Genomic DNA, 18,816 nt, shown 5'->3' with positions numbered 1-18,816 from the left:
AGTGTATGCCCCGACCCCAACCCTGACCTGTGATCCCAGGGTAACCCCAAAACCCTGATGACACTGACCCCAGCACCCCCCACACCCCAATCCCAGGGATACCCCAAGCCCACGGTGGGTTGTGGGTGTCCCCAAAACACCCAGTGGTCCCTGGGGTCTGGGGGTTGGGGGGATCCTTGGGGGTCTGGGGGGTCCCTGAAGGCCACAGGGGATCACTGAGGGTTTGGGGGTCCCTGACAGACATGGGGGCTCCCTGAGGGTCTGGGGGATCCCCAAAGGCCATGGTGTGTCTCTGTGGATGTGGGGTGTCCCCAGAAGCCACGGGGGGGTTCCAAGGTTGTGGGGTGTTCCTGGTGGCCCAGAGTGTCCCTGCTGGGTGGGGTGTCCCTGCTGGGTGGGGTGTCCCCATGGCCGGGGTGTCCCTGCTGGGCCGGGGTGTCCCCATGGCCGGGGTGTCCCCATGGCCGGGGTGTCCCCATGGCCGGGGTGTCCCCGTGGCCGGGGTGTCCCCGCGGGTGTGTGACGGGTGCGGGCGCAGGAGGAGGCGCGGGCGGACGCCGTGGACAGCGTGGTGAGGGACATCCAGAACACGCAGTGCCTGCTCAACGTGGAGCACCTGGGGCCCGGCTGTCCCCACGTCACCCTGCAGTTTGCTGACTCCAAGAGCGACGTGGGGCTGGGGCTGGTCAAGGAGGGGCTGGTGATGGTGGAGCCCCGCAAGGAGAGGCAGTTCCAGAAAGTGGTGGGTGCTGGAGGTGCTGGGGGGTTGTTCTGGGTGTTGGGTGGGTGCTGGAGGTGCTGGGGGGTTGTTCTGGGGGTGTTGGGTGGGTACTCGGGGTGTTTGGAGGGGCTGGAGGCTCTTGGTGGGTGCTGGGATGTTGGGTGGGTTTTTGGGAGGCCTGAGGTGGGTGCTTGAGGGGTGGGGGGACTGTTGGGGGCTGTGGGGTGGGTTCTGGGGATGCTGGGGGTGCTGGGGATGTTGGGTGGATGCTGAGGGGTCCCTGTCCCCCCACCACCACCGCTGGTGCTGATCCATCCCAGCCCAGCTGCTGCCCCATTGGGACTATGGGGTCATTGGGACTATGGGGTCATTGGGACTATGGGGGTCCCCCCACCTCCCGGTGCTGCCCACCACCCTCAAACCCCCGAGTCCCCCTTGGGGCCAGGCTGGGGAGGTCACCCCACCCCCATCCCCTGCGGGCAGAGGGAGCCACAGAAGGACGGGGGGTCCCTGTCCCACCCCAGGGGTGTCCCCAGCCCCCCCAGGGCCGCGGGGTCACCCAGGGCTGTCCCCCCAGGTCACCGAGTACCTGAACGCGCAGGAGGCGGCCAAGAGCGCCCGGGTGAGTGGGGGGACCCCAGATGGGGGGGGGAGGGGGTGTGGGGCACACCCTGGGGCGGGGGCTGGGGGCGGCACCCCCGGGGTGGCCCCCGGCTGCGGGGGAGCCCCCGTGACGCCGCCGTGTCCCCCCCGTTCCCCCAGCTGAACCTGTGGCGTTACGGCGACTTCCGCGCGGACGACGCCGACGAGTTCGGCTACAGCCGCTGAGGGGCCGGGGGGGCCCTGGGGGTGCCCCCGACCCCCCGGGCCCCCCCGCCCGGCTCCGCCCCCGGGGGGGCGCCCAGGGGGGCGTGCTCCGGGGGGAGGGGCACCCTCAGCCCCCCGGCCCCCCAAAGCCTGGCCTGTATTTAACGCTGCAGAGGCCCAATAAACGTAGTGAAGCGTCCTGGTGTTTTCTGGTGTTTCGGGGTTCCTCTGTGCTGGGAACAGCCCCCCCACCCCTTCAGACCAAGGCTGGGCACTGGGGGTTGGGGGGGGTCTCTGGGGGTGCAGCCCTGGGACCCCCGGCCCTGTCCTGGCTCTGGGGGGCATGGAGGGGGATGGGGACAGCCCCAAGAACAGCAGCCAAGCCCCCCCGGAGCCAAGTGCGGCCCCCAAATCTGGACCCCATTCTGGGACCTCACCCTGGGTCCCATCTGCTGGTCCCTCCTTTGGACCCCAAACCTGGGACCCAATTGTAGACCCTCCCCACCCTGGGACCCCAAACCAGCTCCTGACCTTGGACCCCCACCCAGCCCCTAGATTTAGGGGTCCCAGAGTGGCTCCAGACCCTGAACCTCAGCTCTGGGTCCCAAACCTGGATCCCTCCCCAGTGCGACCCCTGAACCCCAACCTGACCGGAGGGGCGGCAGCACCCCCGGAAGAGCCCCCCGGGCTCCCCCTGTCACCCGCACCCCACCCCAGGGTCACCCCAACCCCGCCGGTGCCCCCCTCGCGCTGTCCCCGCTGTCCCCGCGCCGCGGATCGATTCCGGGGTGGGAGGGGCTGGAGGGGGCAGCGCTAATTGAATCCAAAGCCAATTAACATGGAGCGGGTGGATCGATAATTAACGCCGGGCAACGATCGTAATTAACGGGAGTGGGAGGGCAGGGGGGGCTGTCCCTTGTCCCACATTCTCTCCTGTCCCCAGCCCGGCCGCCCTCACCTGCCCCAGCCGGGGCTCTGGCGGGGTGGGCGGTCTCTGGACATGTCTGGGGGGTCTGGGGGGGCTCTGGGCGGCTTTACGGGGCCCTGGGAGTTTCTGACTCCGTCTGCAAGGGGGGGCCAGGAGATCTCTGGGGGTCCCTCAAGGCCTCTGGGTGTATCTGGGGGTCTGCAGGTGCAGGGGTGCTGCTGGATGGTGGAGAAGGCTACTGGGCTCTACTGGTCTGTAGTGGTCCGAACTGGTCTGTACTGGCTTGTACTGGTCCGTACGGGACCCATACTGGTCCGTACTGGTCCGTTCCGGGCCCATACTGGTCCTTACCAGTCCGTACTGCTCTGTACTGGTCCGTACCGGGCCCATACTGGTCCGTACTGGTCCCTACTGGTCCGTACCGGGCCCATACTGGTCCGCACTGGTCCCTACTGGTCCGTACCGGGCCCATACTGGTCCGTACTGGTCCGTACCGGGCGGGCTCCGTCGGCCCGAACGGGAAGGGAAATGGCGCCACCTGGCGAGAGCGGCGGAAACGGCAAACACAGAACAGCGCGGCCAGTAGGGACCAGTGCGGGTACAGCCCATCCCAGTATAACCCAGTATAACCCATCCCAGTAGGGACCAGTGCGGGTACAGCCCATCCCAGTATAACCCAGTATAACCCATCCCAGTATAACCCATCCCAGTACAGACCAGTGCGGGTACAGCCCATCCCAGTATAACCCAGTATAACCCATCCCAGTATGGACCAGTGCAGGTACAGCCCATCCCAGTATAACCCATCCCAGTATAACCCATCCCAGTACGGACCAGTGGGGGTACAGCCCATCCCAGTATAACCCAGTATAACCCATCCCAGTATGGACCAGTGCGGGTACAGCCCATCCCAGTATAACCCAACCCATTATAACCGAGTATAACCCATCCCAGTACGGACCAGTGGGGGTACAGCCCATCCCAGTATAACCCATCCCAGTATAACCCATCCCAGTAGGGACCAGTGCGGGTACAGCCCATCCCAGTATAACCCATCCCAGTATAACCCATCCCAGTACGGACCAGTGCGGGTACAGCCCAGCCCAGTACGGCCCCACCCCATTACGGCCCCACCCCATTACGGCCCCATTGCAGCTGTGACCGTCCCGCCCCATCCATCCCTGTCCCCGCCCGTCCCTGTTCCTGTCCCCTCGTCCTGTACCCTGTCCCCTCTCCCAGTGTCCCCATGTCCGCCGGTCCCAGTGTCCCCTCTCCCAGCGTCCCAGTTACCCCCATGTCCCCATAATGTCCCGGTGTCCCCGTGTCTGCATGTCCCAGTGTCCCCACTTCCCGGTGTCCCAGTGTCCCCATGTCCCTGTGTCCCGGTGTCCCAGTACACCCATTTCCCCATGTCCCTGTGTCCCCGTGTCCCGGTGTCCCCATATCCTGAGGTGCCGGTGTTCCAGTACCCGCACGTCCCCCTGTCCCGGTGTCCCCATGTCCCTGTGTCGCTTTGTCCCAGGGTCTCAGTGTCCCCATATCGTGACGTGCCAGTGTCCCACTACCCGCATGTCCCCATGTTCCGGCGTCCCCAGTTCCCAGTGTCCCCTTGCCCTGCCTCCCGGTGTCCCCTTGATCCCCGGTTGTCGCCTTCCCCTGTGGCGGTGCCCCCTCTTGTCGCTGTTTCTGTGTCCGTGCCCCCCGTGCTTGCCCGCCCGTGTCCCTCCCTTGTCCCCGTGTCCGTCCCTGTCGCTGTCGCCGTGTCCGTCCCCCCGTGCCCCAGGGGTGTCCCGGTGTCCGCCCCCCGTGTCCCGCACCCCCCCGCGGGGGTGTCCCCGTGCCGGGAGTGGCCTCCCGCTCTATATTTGTCGCTTTGTCCCCAGAATAGCGGCAGACGCGGGGGAGGGGGGGCCGCCCCCCGCCCCGCCCCCCGCCCCCCCGGGCTATTTTTAGCCCCCGCGTGTTTCCAGGGGAACCCTGATGACGCAGTGACGTCAATGCGGGTCAATCGCCGCCGCCGGGGCGAGCGCGGCCGCCGCGGGGCCCCCCCGCACGCCGGGACCCCCGGCCCCCCCCGGGCCCGCGCCCAGCGCAGCGCGGCCGCAGCTCCAGGTAGGACCGAGGGGCCGGGGGGGGGTCGGGATCCCCCTGTGCCCCCCCCCGCCCCACCCCCGCTCCGCCCAGGGGACCCCCCCCACCCCGGATCTGCCCCCACCCCGGGGACGCCCCCCCTAACCCCGGGACCCCCGCCCGCCCCCTCCGGGACCCCCGCCCTGCCCGTCCGAGCACAGCACAGGCGGGAGGGGGGGCCGCCAGAGCCCCCCGGGACCCCCGGCGGCCCGAGCCCCGTCCCGGCGCCCCGGGAGCTCCCGGACCCCGCTCCGCAGTCCCCCGGCACCCCCCCAGCCCCCCCTGCAGCCCCCCGGGACCCCTGGACCCCAAAGCCCCCGACCCAAGGGATCCCCCCTGCCCCCACCCCAGCCCGTGACCCCCCCCCGCTCTGCCCCGGCCCCCCCGGCCGTGCCCCCCCTCCCACGGCCCAGGACCCCCAGTGTCACCCCCCAGGACCCCCCCCTCCCCATGTGCTGACCCGGGGGTGCCCGCCCTGCACCCACACCCCCTACCCCACCGGGACCCCCCCGTGACACCCCTGGAGCCGCTCCCTGCCCCCCCGCATGTCCCCTCTGTCCCAGGGGGGCGCCGGGGGTCCCTCGGCTCCAGCTGCCCCCGGGGGGGGTCACACAGAGCCCCCCTCGGGGGGCGGCACCGCCCTCCCCACCCAGGGACCCCAGAGCCGCCCTGGCGGATCTGGAAAGGTCTGTGCCACTCACGGCCATTGTCACCGTCACTGTCCCCTTGCGGTCACCCACGGGGCCGGCACCGCTCAGGGACCCTCTGCGTCCCCCCCATCCCCTCTGGGCCCCTCCCGAGCTCTGGGGGACCCCCGGGTGAGGGGGAGCCACCCCCAGGTCCCGCCGGCACAGCCACCAAGGGATGTCCCCTGTGTCCCCTTCATCCCTCCAAACGGGGCTCCCTCGGCACCAGGGGGTGGCAGGGATGTCCCCCCGGGATCGAGGGGTGACAGGGCCCTGGTGGCCTTGGCCGCGTCCCCCCAGGCTGTCCCACTCTGGCTGGAGCTGGCCCAGGGGGACACAGGGATGGGGGTGGCAGCCAGGAGAGCGTCACCATCCCTGTCACCTGCGTGGTGGGGCTGCAGGGTGGGGACAGGGGTGGGAGAGGGGACCTGAGGTGGGGACAGGGACATGGATGGGGATGGGGACGTGGATGGGGATGGGGACATGAGATGGGGATGGGGACAGGGACATGGATGGGGATGGGGACAGGAATATGGGGTGGAGACAGTGCCATGGAGATGGGGACACGGGGTGGGGACAGGGACACCGATGGGGATGGGAGTGTGGGTTGGGGACGGGGACATGGGAGGGGAACAGGGACCTGGGGTGGAGCAGGATCAGGGGCTGGGGATGACGTGGGCTGGAGCAGGGACACGTTCACTGCTGGCAGGTGATGGTGGCACCTCAGCCCAGCCCAGGTGACGTCGGTGAGGAGCCATCAGTGGTGGCCTCAGAGCCGCTTCCTGCTGTCCCTGGGGTGGCACCTCAGGTGGCACCAGCCCTGGAGCTGCCCCGGGGATCCCGGAGTGCCACCAGCAGGGGACCCCCACAAAGGACCTTGGGGACACCCGGGACCCCAAGCTGGGGACATCGCCACGGACTGGCCACAGAGCCACCGAGTGACCACGGGGACAGTGACCAACCACGGGGACAGCGAACAATCATGGGGACAGTGACCATCCACAGAGCCACCGAGTGACCACGGGGACAGCGACCAACCATGGGGACAGCGACCAACCATGGGGACAGTGACCAATCATGGGGACAGTGACCATCTACAGAGCCACCGAGTGACCACAGGGACAGCGACCAACCATGGGGACAGCGACCAACCACGGGGACAGTGACCAATCATGGGGACAGTGACCATCTACAGAGCCACCGAGTGACCATGGGGACAGCGACCAACCATGGGGACAGTGACCAACCATGGGGACAGTGACCATCCACAGAGCCACCGAGTGACCACGGGGACAGCGACCAACCATGGGGACAGCGACCATCCACAGAGCCACAGAGCGGCCACAGGGCCATGGGGACACTGCCCGGCCATGGAGCTTCGAGCTTGTCCTGTCACCAGCCCTGGGACACGGCTCGGACACCTGGAATTGGGGCGCTGCCACCCAGCCAGTGGCACCAAGGACAGGATCAGCCATGGGCCACGTCCCTGCAGTGCTGGGGGACACACAGACCTGGCAGCCACGGTGACACTGAGCAAGGGTCCCTGAGGGGACACCAAGCACTGGACCCATTGATGACACTGAGCAACAGCCCCTGAGGTGACACGGAGCACCGGCCCCGCTGGTGACACTGAGCAATGGCTCCTGCAGTGACACCGAGCACGGCTCCACCGGTGACACCAAGGACTGGCTCCTCTGCCTGCCACCCCCTGGTGCTCTGGTGGCTGAGGGACAGGAGCCTGGGGACACCCTGGATGTACTGGTAGGAGTTGGTGGCACTGCTCTGTCCCGTGCCACCATCGCTCTGTGCCATGTTAATGTCACTCTGTGCCATGTTAATGTCACTCTGTGCCACATCCCCAGTGTCTGTTTTGTGTCCACATCACTCTGTGTCACATCAGCATTGCTCTGTGCGTGTCACCTCACTCTGTGCAATGTCACCATCGCTCTGCGCCATGTCCCCTGGTGTGTGTGCCACACCCGTGTCACTCTGTGCCACATCCATGTCACTGTGTGCCATGTCACCTCACTCTGTGCCACATCCATGTCACTCTGTGCCATGTCCCTGTCCCTCTGTGCCACATCCCCGCCATTCTGTGCCATCCCCGTCACAGCCACATCTCCTCCATGTTGTCCCATGTCCCCACTGGGCTGTGCCACGTCCCCATCACTCAGTGCCATGTCCCTGTCACTCCATGCCCCATCCCTGTCCCTCTGTCACCCCCATCCCTCTGTGCCACATCCCCAGGGTGTCAGGGTGTTGTGCCCTGTCCCCATCACTCTGTGACATGTCCCTGTCCCTCTGTGCCACCTCTCACGGGTGCCAGGACCATGGCAGCGCACACGTGACAGGTGGCACACGGCAGGTGACGTGTGGCACACAGGGTGGCACACAGGGGTGGGTGGCAGTGTCCCCAGCACAGGGGACAGCCCGGGGCTGGCCGTGTCCCACCTCAGGCCCTGTCCCGGGGGCTCCGCGTGTCCCCGTCCCCGTCCCTCCTTGTCACCTGCTCCCTTGTCACCGCGGTGCCACCGGGGGCCACCGTCCCTGTCCCTCTCGGGTCTTTTTGCGGTCTGGGCTTGCTGTCCCTCCCCAGCCAGGAAGCCCTTACCCCAAAAAGCATCCGCGGGGGGCCGAGCCAGCGGGGACCCCAGGTGAGTGGGGGGACAGCGAGGGGACAGCGGGGACAGGGGGCAGTGCTGGGGGACAGCGGGGACACGGGGGGCAGTGCTGGGGAGGGGGGGACAGCAGGGACACAGGGGACAGGGGACAGTGCTGGGGGACAGCGGGGACACGGGGGGCAGTGCTGGGGAGGGGGGGACAGCAGGGACACAGGGGACAGGGGGCAGTGCTGGGGGACAGCGGGGACACGGGGGGCAGTGCTGGGGAGGGGGGGACAGCAGGGACACAGGGGACAGGGGGCAGTGCTGGGGGACAGCGGGGACACGGGGGGCAGTGCTGGGGAGGGGGCGACAGCAGGAATGGGGACACGAGGCCACTGCAGCTCCTGGCACGGCCGGGGACCTGCGGGGGTGACACTGGGGACACCCCAGGGCGGGGGGGAGGTGACACTGGGGGTGCCGGGGGGACACCAAGCCGGGGGGGGGGGGGGGGGGCACAACAGGTCCCAGTGCTCCCAGTTTGGGTCCCCATCGCTGCCCAGTGACGGGGGAGGGGCCCAAGGGCTCCCGGTGGCCGAGCCACCCCCTGGGGACACTCAGGGGTGACGGGGACGGGTCCCTGGAGGGGATGGGGACAGGGCTGGGGACATGCGGGACAGTGGGGACGGGCCGCTGGGACAAGGTTTGGGGACACACGAGGTGCTGGCAGAGATGACGGGAGCGGGACACGAGGGATGCCAGGTGGGAGGGGACAGGCCGTGACGTCAGCCAGGTCACCGTGCTGGCACTCTGCGTGTCCCCAGAGCCCCGCGGCCCTGCCAGCGGCTGCCGGGCACCGGTGTCACCGGTGTCACCGCCGCCCTTCCCGGAAGGGCCACCGCGGTGTTTGCCGAGTGTCACCGCCGTGGTGGCACCAACTGCGGCGTCACCAGCGCGGGGACAGCCCCGCCCGGGGACCCCCACGGGGACAGCCCCTCCCTCCGGGGACAGCCCGGGCCGGGGGTGACAGGGACAGGTGGGGACGGGACCCCTCTCTTCCCCCCAGTGACAGGGAGGGGGTGGCCCGTGCCCCCGACAGAGCGGCCCCCCCCCCCCCCGTGTCACCCTGGCGGTGTCCCCTGGGTCTGGGGGCTCCTGGGGACACCTGGGGGACACCTGGGACCCTTGGGGACACCGGTGCTGTCCCTGGTTTGTCCCCATCCCGTGCCCGATGTGCGAGTGCCACGCGCGGGGACACGGGGGGACAAGGGTGGATACAGAGGGGGGTTATGGGGACAAGCGGGGACACGAAGGGGACACGGGGGGACACAGGGGGGACACGAGGAGGGGACATGAAGGACGTGGGGACGCTGTGGGGAGACTGGGGGTACGTGGGGTGGGGGGACACCGAGCGAGGCGCGCGGGGCCATGAGGGACACGGGGGACACGGGGGGACACGGGCGCGTGTGCGCGGTCACGGCGCGCGGGGCACGCGTCACCGCGGGGCTGCGCTCACCTGGGCACGTATGCGCGGGGGGGGACGGGACCGGGGGGGGCAGTGGGAAACCGGGACCCCCCGGAGCCCCCGCGCGTCCCCGGGACCCCCCCGAGCCATCCCGGTGTCCCCGGCTCGCCGCGGGCCCCCCGCGCTCCTCCTGCTGCGGGACCCCCTGGAGGCGTCCGGGCCCCCCCGGCCCGACCCGGCCCGGGCAGCGCGGGGGGGGGGGGGGGGGCGGGCAGCGCTCGGGGAGCGGCCCCGCCGCTATAAACGGGGGCGGCGCGATGGAGCCACGGCCGCGACCGACGGGACCCGCGGGGCCACCAGGTGAGCCCGACCCCAAACCCCCGGAGGGAACCCCAAACCCCACAGAGGGACACCCTGCTCAGGGACACCCCAAACCCCCAGAGGGACACCCCCAGGTACTCAGGGACACCCCAAACCCCACAGAGGGACACCCCGACCCCGCTCAGGGACACCCCAAACCCCCAGAGGGACACCCTGCTCAGGGACACCCCAAACCCCCAGAGGGACACCCCCAGGTACTCAGGGACACCCCAAACCCCACAGAGGGACACCCCCAGGTACTCAGGGACACCCCGACCCCGCTCAGGGACACCCCGACCCCGTGGAAGGGACACCCCGCTCAGGGGCATCCCCCGCCCCCTCCCTGGGACCCCCACCCTGGGTTATCCCCCCGGTCCCCTCACCCGGGGGGCTTCTGCTGTGTCACCCCCGGGGGTCCCCAGTGTCCCCCCCGTCCCCAGGGCACCTGCGGGTTCACTCTCCCGGGCCTGGCTGGCACCGAAGCTCCCGGGGGGTCTGGGCACCCCCTTGTCCCCGTCATTGTCCCCCCCGGCCCCTGCTGTCCCCGAGGTGGTGGCAGTGCCACCGGCCGTGTCCCCCGGCCCCGCGGGGACACCGGGGGTGACCCAGGGGACCGCGGGCCGCCCCCGCCCGGCCGGTGGGCTGGTGGCACTGGCGGGGTCCCCGTGTCCCTCCATCACCGGCACCGTCTCCTTCCAGGCTCAGCGAGTGCGTGCGAGGCTCCGGTGAGTGGCACTGTCCCCGTGTCCCCTCGGTTTCCCCCGTCCCCGTGTCCCAGCACACCCCCACGTTCCCGCATCCCTGTGTCCCTCCCTCCCGTGTCCCCCCAATCCCTGTGTCCCCCACGTCCCCGCGTCCCCCCCATCCCGGAGCTGTGGGTGACAAAGTCCCCCCAGTGTCCGTCCCGTACCCCCAGGGGGGTGACACAGCCCCGGGGACCCAGCGCGCACCGTGACCGTCCCCTCCCGCTCCGAGCCCGCGCTGTCGCTGTCGCTGTCACCGCGTGGTCAGGGCCGGGCCGCGGTGGCGCTGGTGACAGGTGCCAAAGGGCTCCGGGAAGGCGTCAGGGACACGGCCCGAGCGGCACGTGCGGGAGGGGACACGGTGCCACCGTGCCGAGCGCCCCGTGCGCCAGCGGCGCCGCTTCCCGCCCGTCCCGGTGCGCTGTCCCGTCCCCGGGGACACCAGCGCTGCCCCCGGCGCCCCGGGGCTGACCCGCGCGGGTTTGGGGTGACAGCCGTGTCCCCGCTCCCCAGAGGCCGCCGGCGGGATGCGGGGTCCCGGTGCGTCCCTGCGGGCGCTGCTGTGCCTGGCGGTGGCGCTGGCGGTGGGCGGGGGTCGCCCCGTGCGGCTCGAGAGGGTCCGGGCGGACGCGCGGGCCCTGACCCGGACCCTCAGCACGCGCCTGCAGCAGCTCCAGGTGACCCCGGGGACCCCCACAATGGGGGGGGGGGGCTGTGACAGCCGGGAGGGGCTGGGGGGACACCCACAATGGGGGGGGCACATGTCCCAGACTGGGGGGGCTGGTCCTCACTAGGGGGGGATCCTGTTTCCCAAAGTGGGGTGGGGTCTCCAGGGGGGTCTGCCATGGGGGGGACCCCGTGCCCAGATTTGGGGGGTCCCCAGGAAGGGGCGCCTGGGGCGAGGTGGGTCTGGGGGTCTGACCCCAAATCGGCCACCCCCAGGGATGGGGTCTGGGGGAGATTTGGGGTCTGCACGCCCAGGGATGGGGTCTGGGGGAGATTTGGGGTCTGCACGCCCAGGGATGGGGTCTGTTCCCCGAGGGTTGGGGTCCCCAAGCAGGGACAGCCATAGCTGGGGGTGCCCCAAACCGGGGTCCCCCCAGCCCCGACGCCCCCTGTGTGTTCCCCCAGCTGTTCCCGCTGACCCTGCGCATCTCGGGCCTGGAGGGGGTCCCGGAGGGGGCGCTCCCGGACGGGGGGGCGCCCCCGGGGCTGGGCTGGGCCGCCCAGCGGCTCCAGCTGTTCCAGCGGCTCCTGGCGGCGCTGCCCGGGGCCGACCTGCGCCTGGCCCAGGTGGCCAACGACCTGGAGAACCTGCGCAGCCTGCTGGCCGTGCTGGGCGCGCTGCTGGGCTGCCCCGCGCCCCGCGAGCCGCCCCCGGCGCCCCCCGCGCCGCCCAACGAGGCCCCGCACACGCTGGCCGGGGTGGCCCTGGCGCGGCTCCGCGGCTGCCTGGACGGGGTCGCCGCCCGCCTCGAGGGGGTCCCCGCGTGTTAGGGACCCTCGGGAGCCCCCCAGGGCCCCCCGGCCCGCGGGGACACGGCCGGGACCTCAGCAGGACCCCACCGACAGGACCAGGAGCTCCCTGGGGACACCGCGAGTGGCCGCGGGCACCGGAGCGACTCCAGCTGCTGCCAGCACCTTTTTCTACAACATTACTGCTACTGTTATTGTTATTACTGTCACTGTTAATTTATTTAATTTAAAGCCCCTTTTCCAGCAGCCTCAGGCGTGTCTCTGATGACTCTGGGGACAAGGGACAACGCTGGGGACACGGGACCCCTGGGACATGGGACACCCCTGGGGACAGCGGCCACACAGGGACAAGGGACACCCATGGGACAAGGGACACCCATGGGACAAGGGACACCCCTAGGGACAAGGGACAAACCCTGAGACATGGGACTCCCATGGGACATGGGACCTCTGGGACAAGGGACCCCTGGGGACAAGGGACACCCCTGGGGACAGCACCCCCATGGGGACAAGGGACTCCCCTGAGAAACGGGATCTGCAGTGTCATGGGGGCACCTGGGGACAAGGGACATCCCAGGGACATGGGACCCTTGGGGACAAGGGACGTTTGGGACAGAGGCCACACGGGGACAAGGGACCCCCCGGGACACGGGGGCACCGGGGGACAAGGGACAGTGGGGCCCTGGGATCTCGTGGCCCCCAGGGCAGGGGTGACACGGGGACACGGCCCCGTGACTCAGTGGCAGCTGATGACTCGCTGGTGGCTTTGCCACCCCGGGCCTGGTGTGACCCTGACACTTCCAGCCCGGCTGGGGACACGGGGGGGGCCGGGACCCCCAGGAAAGGGGAAAAGGGACGGGACACAGGGAGAGAGGAACAGCGGGGACAAAGGGGACAGGGATGGGGGAACAGGGACACACATGGGTGTCACTGGTGGTGTCACTCTGTGTCCCCTGCAGCGCTGGCCTGGCCCCTCCTGGTCCCTGCCCAGAGCCCCCCCTGCCCCCCAGCCCCGGGGAGATGTTTTGGGGTCACCGAGAAGCCAAATTTTCCTCAAAAAACCCATTTTTATTAAAACCCAGGAAGACACAGAGCCATGGGGGGGGAGCACCCCCAAATCCTGGGGGGAGCCAGGAGGGACCCAGGGCAGGGTCCCACCCCAGCCCCCCCCAGAGTGCATGGGGGCAGCACCCCAAGACCCCCCTGTAAGGTTTGGGACCCCCGGCACCCCCAGGGGGGTTTTGGGGTGCCAGGGGGGTGCTGGGGCAGCCTCAGCTCTCGAACCACTTTGCCCCCCGGGCCGTGGCGGGGGTGCTCCCCAAAATCTTCCTCTTGTACCTCTCCACCAGCTCCTGGAAGCGCGCCTCGGCCCCCCCGGGGCCCCCCCGGCGCCGCCGCTGGCCCTGGGGGACACAGCGGGGTCAGGGGGACCCCAAAACCCCGGGCTGGGGGGGCAATTCCCACGGGAGACCCCAAATGCCTACCTGGGGAGGGGGCACCCGGAGCTTCTCCCGCCGCCGAGAGGCCTTGGGGGCTTTGGGGGGCTTGGGGGGCGGCTGAGCCTTCTTCCCCTTGTCCCGTTTCCTGGGGAAAAAAAGGGGAATTGGGAAAAGGGGGAACTGCGGGGGAGACCCCAGGGTGTCCCGAGGGGCAGAGACCCACGGGGAGGGGGAAAGGAAATGGGGAGCGAAAGGAGAAAGGTCTGGGGGAAAGAGGGGAGAAAAGAGTGGGAAAAGGGAGGGAATGGGGTGGGAAAAGGGATGGAGAAGGGAGGGAAAACGGGGGAGAAAAGGGGAAAAAGGGTGGGAAAGGAGAAGGAAAGGAAAGGGAAATGAGAGAGAAAAGGAGCGGGGAGAAAAAGGGGGAGAAATGAAAGAATGGGAGGTAGGAAAAGAGGAGGAAGGGGGGAAGGAGAGGAAAAGGGAAGGGTGGACAAAGGGGACAAAAAGCGGGGAAAAAGGAAAGGGAAGCGGGGAGAACACTGAGGGTGAAAGGGAGCAAAGCAGCACAAGGCCGGGGCACAGGGCCCCCTCACCTGATCTTGGGGCCGCGGTGCGAGGGCAGGGCCAGCACCTTGGTGCGGGGGGCGCCGGGAGCCCCCCTGAGCCCCGGGCCCTGCGTGCGGAACCCGGCCCAGGGGGCCCCGGGGGGCGGCCCCGGGGGGGGCTGGGGGCCCCCTGAGCCTGCGGGGGGCGCTGGCTGCACCTTGGGGGGCGCTGGTTGCGCCTTGGGGGGCGCTGGCTGTGACTTGGGGGGCACTGGCTGTGACTTGGGGGGGTCCGGGGCTCCCTCGGGACCCTCTGTGGGTCCTGCAGCTGCCTTGGCCTTGGCCTTGAGCTGTGGGGAAAGGGCGTCAGTGTGGGGTCAGTGTGGGGTCAGTGTGGGGTCAGCACTGAAAGCCCCGGGAGGCACAGTGGTCAGGGGGCACAGGGGGCACAGTGGTCAGAGGGCACAGGGTCAGGGGGCACAGGGTCAGGGGGCACAGGGGGCACAGGGTCAGGGGGCACAGGGGGCACAGTGGTCAGAGGGCACAGGGTCAGAGGGCACAGGGTCAGAGGGCACAGGGTCAGGGGGCACAGGGTCAGGGAGCACAGGGGGCACAGGGTCAGGGGGCACAAGGTCAGGGGGCACAGGGGGCACAGGGTCAGGGGGCACAGGGGTCAGGGGGCACAGGGGGCACAGGGTCAGGGGGCACAGGGGTCAGGGGGCACAGGGGGCACAGGGTCAGGGGGCACAAGGTCAGAGGGCACAGGGGTCAGGGGGCACAGGGTCAGGGGGCACAGGGGGCACAGGGTCAGGGGGCACAGGGGTCAGGGGGCACAGGGTCAGGGGGCACAGGGGGCACAGGGTCAGGGGGCACAGGGTCAGGGGGCACAGGGGTCAGGGGGCACAGGGGGCACAGGGTCAGAGGGCACAGGGTCAGGGGGCACAGGGTCAGGGGGCACAGGGGGCACAGGGTCAGGGGGCACAGGGTCAGGGGGCACAGGGCACAGGGTCAGGGGGCACAGGGGGCACAGGGTCAGGGGGCACAGGGCACAGGGTCAGGGGGCACAGGGGGCACAGGGTCAGGGGGCACAGGGTCAGGGGGCACAGGGTCAGGGGGCACAGGGTCAGGGGGCACAGGGTCAGGGTGTCCCTACCAGCCCCCGCTGGATCCTCTGCTCCCGCAGCCGCAGCTTCCGCCGGTCCTCGAGCGCAAACTCCACGATTGGGCGCTGGGGGGGCACGGTGGGCACCCCAAAAATACCCCAGATACCCAAACACCACGGTGGGCACCCCAGAAATACCCCAAACACCACGGTGGGCACCCCAAAACGCCCCAGAAACAGGGGGGACACCCACAAATACACCAAACACTGGGGGGGGACACCTGCCAAGTACCCCAAACAGCAGGGGTGCATCCCAAAACGCCCCAGACACTGCAGAGCACCCTGAAATCCCCTCAAGTACCCAGGGGGACACCCCAAAACCAAGAGGACACTTCTAAAGCTCCCAAAACTCTGGGGGGGACACCCCAACACCCCAAACTTGCAGGGGGCACCATGGAACCCCCTGAGCAATGGGGAGGTCCTGAGCAATGTCACGGAAACCCCATGACACCCCAGCACAACGAGGGCACCCCGAAATACAAGGGGGGACCCAGAAACCTCCCTAAAAACATCACAGGGTAACCCAGAATGTCCCAAAAACCAAGGGGCACCCAAAACCACCCAGGGGAACCCCCAACTACCCAGGAGAACCCCCAGGGCATCCCAAAACCACCCAGGGGAACCCCAGGAAATCCCAGGGGCAGCTCTGGGGTCTGGAAACGGGGTCCCCTGGATTTGGGGTGCCCCCACTGACCTTGTGGGCCCCGAAGAGCTCGGGGTTGTTGTTGAGGCGCCGCAGGGCCCCCAGGGCCTCCTCGTGCTCCCCAAACTCCACGAAGGCAAACCCCAAAGATTTGCCCTGGCCCCGCAGCTCCCGCATCACCCGGCACTGGGGAAAGCATGGGGTCACCCCAAAATTCACCCTCTGTCACCCCAAAACCCACCCACAGCTCCTGCCATCACCTGGCACTGGGGATGGGATGGGGTCACCCCAAAACCACCCCCTGGGTCACCCCAAAACCCACCCAGGGCACCCCCAGAGGGGCACAAAGGAACACAGAGGTACACAAGGGGGACACAAGGGGACACAAGGGGGACACAAGGCAGGCACAAAGGGGGACACAGGGGGGACACAGAGGGACACAGAGGGACCCAGGGGCACACAGGGGGACATAAGGGGACCCAGAAGGACACAGAGGGACCGATGGGGACAGAGGAGCACAGAGGGACATGAAAGGACACAAGGGGGACACAAGGACACAAAGGGACACAGAAGGACACAAGGGGGACACAAGGACATATAGGGGGACATGGGGACACACAGAGGGACCCAGAGGTAACCCAGGGTAACCTGGGGTGACCAAGGTTGATGCAGAGGGATGCAGGATAACCCAGGGTGACACAGAATGACCCAGAGTGACCCAGAGTGATCGGGGCCAGCACCTCCTTGATGCAGGGAGCGGCGCCATTGGTGCCGTGCAGGGTGGCACACAGCAGGGTGCGCAGTCGGGCCGAGGCCAGCGCCTTGGGGCCAGGGTGACCCAGGGGAAGCCAGGGGGACACAGAGGGACCCAGGGTGACCCAGAGTGACCCAGAGTGATCAGGGCCAGCACCTCCTTGATGCAGGGAGCGGCGCCGTTGGTGCCACGCAGGGTGGCACACAGCAGGGCGCGCAGCCGCGCCGAGGCCAGCGCCTTGGGCCCAGGGTGACCCAGGGGGACACAGAGGGACCCGGGGTGACCCAGAGTGACCCAGAGTGATCGGGGCCAGCACCTCCTTGATGCAGGGAGCAGCACCATTGGTGCCACGCAGGGTGGCTCGCAGCAGGGCGCGCAGCCGCGCCGAGTCCAGCGCCTTGGGCAGGTTGTGCAGGCACAGCCGCGTCCGCGACACGGCCACGTTGGGGTCCTGCAGCCGCCGCCGCTTCAGCTCCTCAAACTGGGGGGACACGGGGGTCAGGGGCTGGGCACCAGGGGGGACACCCCCAAACACCCCCAACGACGCCCAAAGCCCCCCGAGGCCGCAGAGCCGCACTCACCCGCGCTCGCTTGGCCATGTCCGAGTCACTGACGCCCTCGGCAGCGCGCGAGCCCGGCCGGATGGCTGGGAATGGGGAATGGGGGAGCTCAGGGCAATGGGGGAGCTTGGGAGGGCGGCTGGGATGGGAACTGGGGTGGGAAATGGAGTAGGAACTGGGGGAGCTCAGGGGGAAGGGAGGAGCCTGGGCGGATGGATGGGATGGGAAACAGGGTCAGGGGATTGGGGTCACAGGGGTTTGGGGGGCTCAGGGGAATGGGGAACTCAGGCAGATGGCTGGGACGGGAATTGGGGTCACAGGGGATCTGGGGGAATGGGGGAGCCCAGGTGGATGGCTGGGATGGGAATGGGATGGGAACCGGGGTCACAGGGCATTTGGGGGAATGGAGGAGCCCAGACAGATGGCTGGGGTGGGAAATGGGGGAGCTCAGGGTTTGGGGGGCTTTGGGGTGCTCAGGGGGAATGGGGGAACCCAGGCAGATGGCTGGGGTGGGAAATGGGGTCAGGGGAACTGGGGTCACAGGGGTTTGGGGGGGCTCAGGGGGAATGGGGGAGCCTGGGTGGGTGGCTGGGAATGGGAAAATGGGACAATTTTGGGATTTTGTGGGGTCAGGGGGTAATGGGAGAGCCTGGGCAGATGTTTGGGGCAGGGAATTAGTGTGTTCTGGGGGGGTCAGAGAAATGTGGTGGGGAAGAGAGGGGGCTCAGGGGGGTTTGGGAAGGGTTTGAGAAGCACTGGGGGTGCAGAGGGAATGGGGGGTGGGGGATTTGGGGAGCAAGGGGGGTTGGGGGTCCCCAGGAGAACGGGGAGGTTGAAAGGGGGGTCGGGGGGGCTGGGGGGCACGGTGGGCCCCTGACTCACCCCCCTCCCGGGCCAGGTACAGGTTCCTGGTGCCTCCTCGGGGCCGGGCTGTCCCCGCCGGGAGCCCCCGGGCCTGCTCCTGGCTCAGGGCGGGGTCCACGCGCAGCAGCCGCCCCCCCAGGCGCAGCCCCCCGCCCTGGGACAGGGGGCATCAGACACTCCTGAACCTTCCTGACCCCCCCGAAACCCACAGCGTCCCCCAGAACCTCCCCTGAACCCCCCGAAACCCACAGCGTCCCCCAGAACCCCCCGAAACCCCCCGAAACCCACAGCGTGCCCCAGAACCTCCCCTGAACCCCCCGAAACCCACAGCGTCCCCCAGAACCTCCCCTGAACCCCCCGAAACCCACAGCGTCCCCCAGAACCTCCCCTGAACCCCCCGAAACCCACAGCGTGCCCCAGAACCTCCCCTGAACCCCCGAAACCCCCCGAAACCCACAGCGTCCCCCAGAACCTTCCCTGAACCCCCCGAAACCCCCCAAAACCCACAGCATGCCCCAGAACCTCCCCTGAACCCCCCTAAATCCACAGCGTTCCCCAGAACCTTCCCTGAACCCCCCGAAACCCCCCGAAACCCACAGCGTCCCCCAGAACCCCCAGAAACCCCCAAAACCCACAGCGTCCCCCAGAACCTTCCCTGAACCCCCCGAAACCCACAGCGTCCCCCAGAACCTCCCAAAACCCACAGCGTCCCCCAGAACCTCCCCTGAACCCCCCAAAACCCCCCGAAACCCACAGCATCCCCCAGAACCCCCCGAAACCCCCCAAAACCCACAGCGTCCCCAGAACCTCCCCAGAACCCCCCGAAACCCACAGCGTCCCCCAGAACCTCCCAGAACCCCCCAAAACCCACAGCGTCCCCCAGAACCTCCTGAGACCCCCCAAAATCCCTCAAACTCTCCCAAAAACTCC

At 68.8% G+C, this 18,816-nt stretch overlaps 3 protein-coding genes across 3 annotated transcripts in view; 2 read left to right on the top strand and 1 right to left on the bottom strand.

The window, feature by feature from the left end:
• Positions 1-1,727, top strand: part of LOC118698183 (staphylococcal nuclease domain-containing protein 1) — a 79,675-nt gene extending 77,948 nt beyond the window's left edge. The window contains exons 22-24 of the mRNA XM_036401291.2: positions 539-742; positions 1,299-1,343; positions 1,484-1,727. Of these exons, the coding sequence (XP_036257184.1) occupies positions 539-742; positions 1,299-1,343; positions 1,484-1,549 (315 nt within the window). The 3' untranslated portion in view covers positions 1,550-1,727. The remainder of the gene's footprint in view (positions 1-538; positions 743-1,298; positions 1,344-1,483) is intronic.
• An 8,609-nt stretch (positions 1,728-10,336) lies between these two features.
• On the top strand, positions 10,337-12,162 carry LOC118698187 (leptin-like). Its single transcript, XM_036401296.2, has 3 exons — positions 10,337-10,422; positions 10,954-11,117; positions 11,572-12,162. The coding sequence occupies exons 2-3, from the start codon at positions 10,968-10,970 to the stop codon at positions 11,935-11,937; spliced, it is 516 nt and encodes a 171-aa protein (XP_036257189.1). The 5' UTR covers positions 10,337-10,422; positions 10,954-10,967; the 3' UTR covers positions 11,938-12,162.
• Positions 12,163-13,083: 921 nt separating this feature from the next.
• The window catches only part of LOC118697688 (RNA-binding protein 28-like), a 10,331-nt gene continuing 4,598 nt past the window's right edge, over positions 13,084-18,816 (bottom strand). Inside the window, exons 2-9 of the mRNA XM_036400504.2 lie at positions 17,905-18,040; positions 17,044-17,108; positions 16,779-16,943; positions 15,760-15,894; positions 15,057-15,131; positions 13,952-14,253; positions 13,401-13,500; positions 13,084-13,319 (exon numbers count right to left, since the gene is read on the bottom strand). Coding sequence (XP_036256397.2) covers positions 13,188-13,319; positions 13,401-13,500; positions 13,952-14,253; positions 15,057-15,131; positions 15,760-15,894; positions 16,779-16,943; positions 17,044-17,108; positions 17,905-18,040 — 1,110 coding nt within the window. The 3' untranslated portion in view covers positions 13,084-13,187. The remainder of the gene's footprint in view (positions 13,320-13,400; positions 13,501-13,951; positions 14,254-15,056; positions 15,132-15,759; positions 15,895-16,778; positions 16,944-17,043; positions 17,109-17,904; positions 18,041-18,816) is intronic.

Source organism: Molothrus ater, chromosome 5 (assembly GCF_012460135.2).
Source record: "Molothrus ater isolate BHLD 08-10-18 breed brown headed cowbird chromosome 5, BPBGC_Mater_1.1, whole genome shotgun sequence".
Taxonomy (NCBI): domain Eukaryota; kingdom Metazoa; phylum Chordata; class Aves; order Passeriformes; family Icteridae; genus Molothrus; species Molothrus ater.
This window is presented reverse-complemented; position numbering and strand designations above follow the sequence as displayed.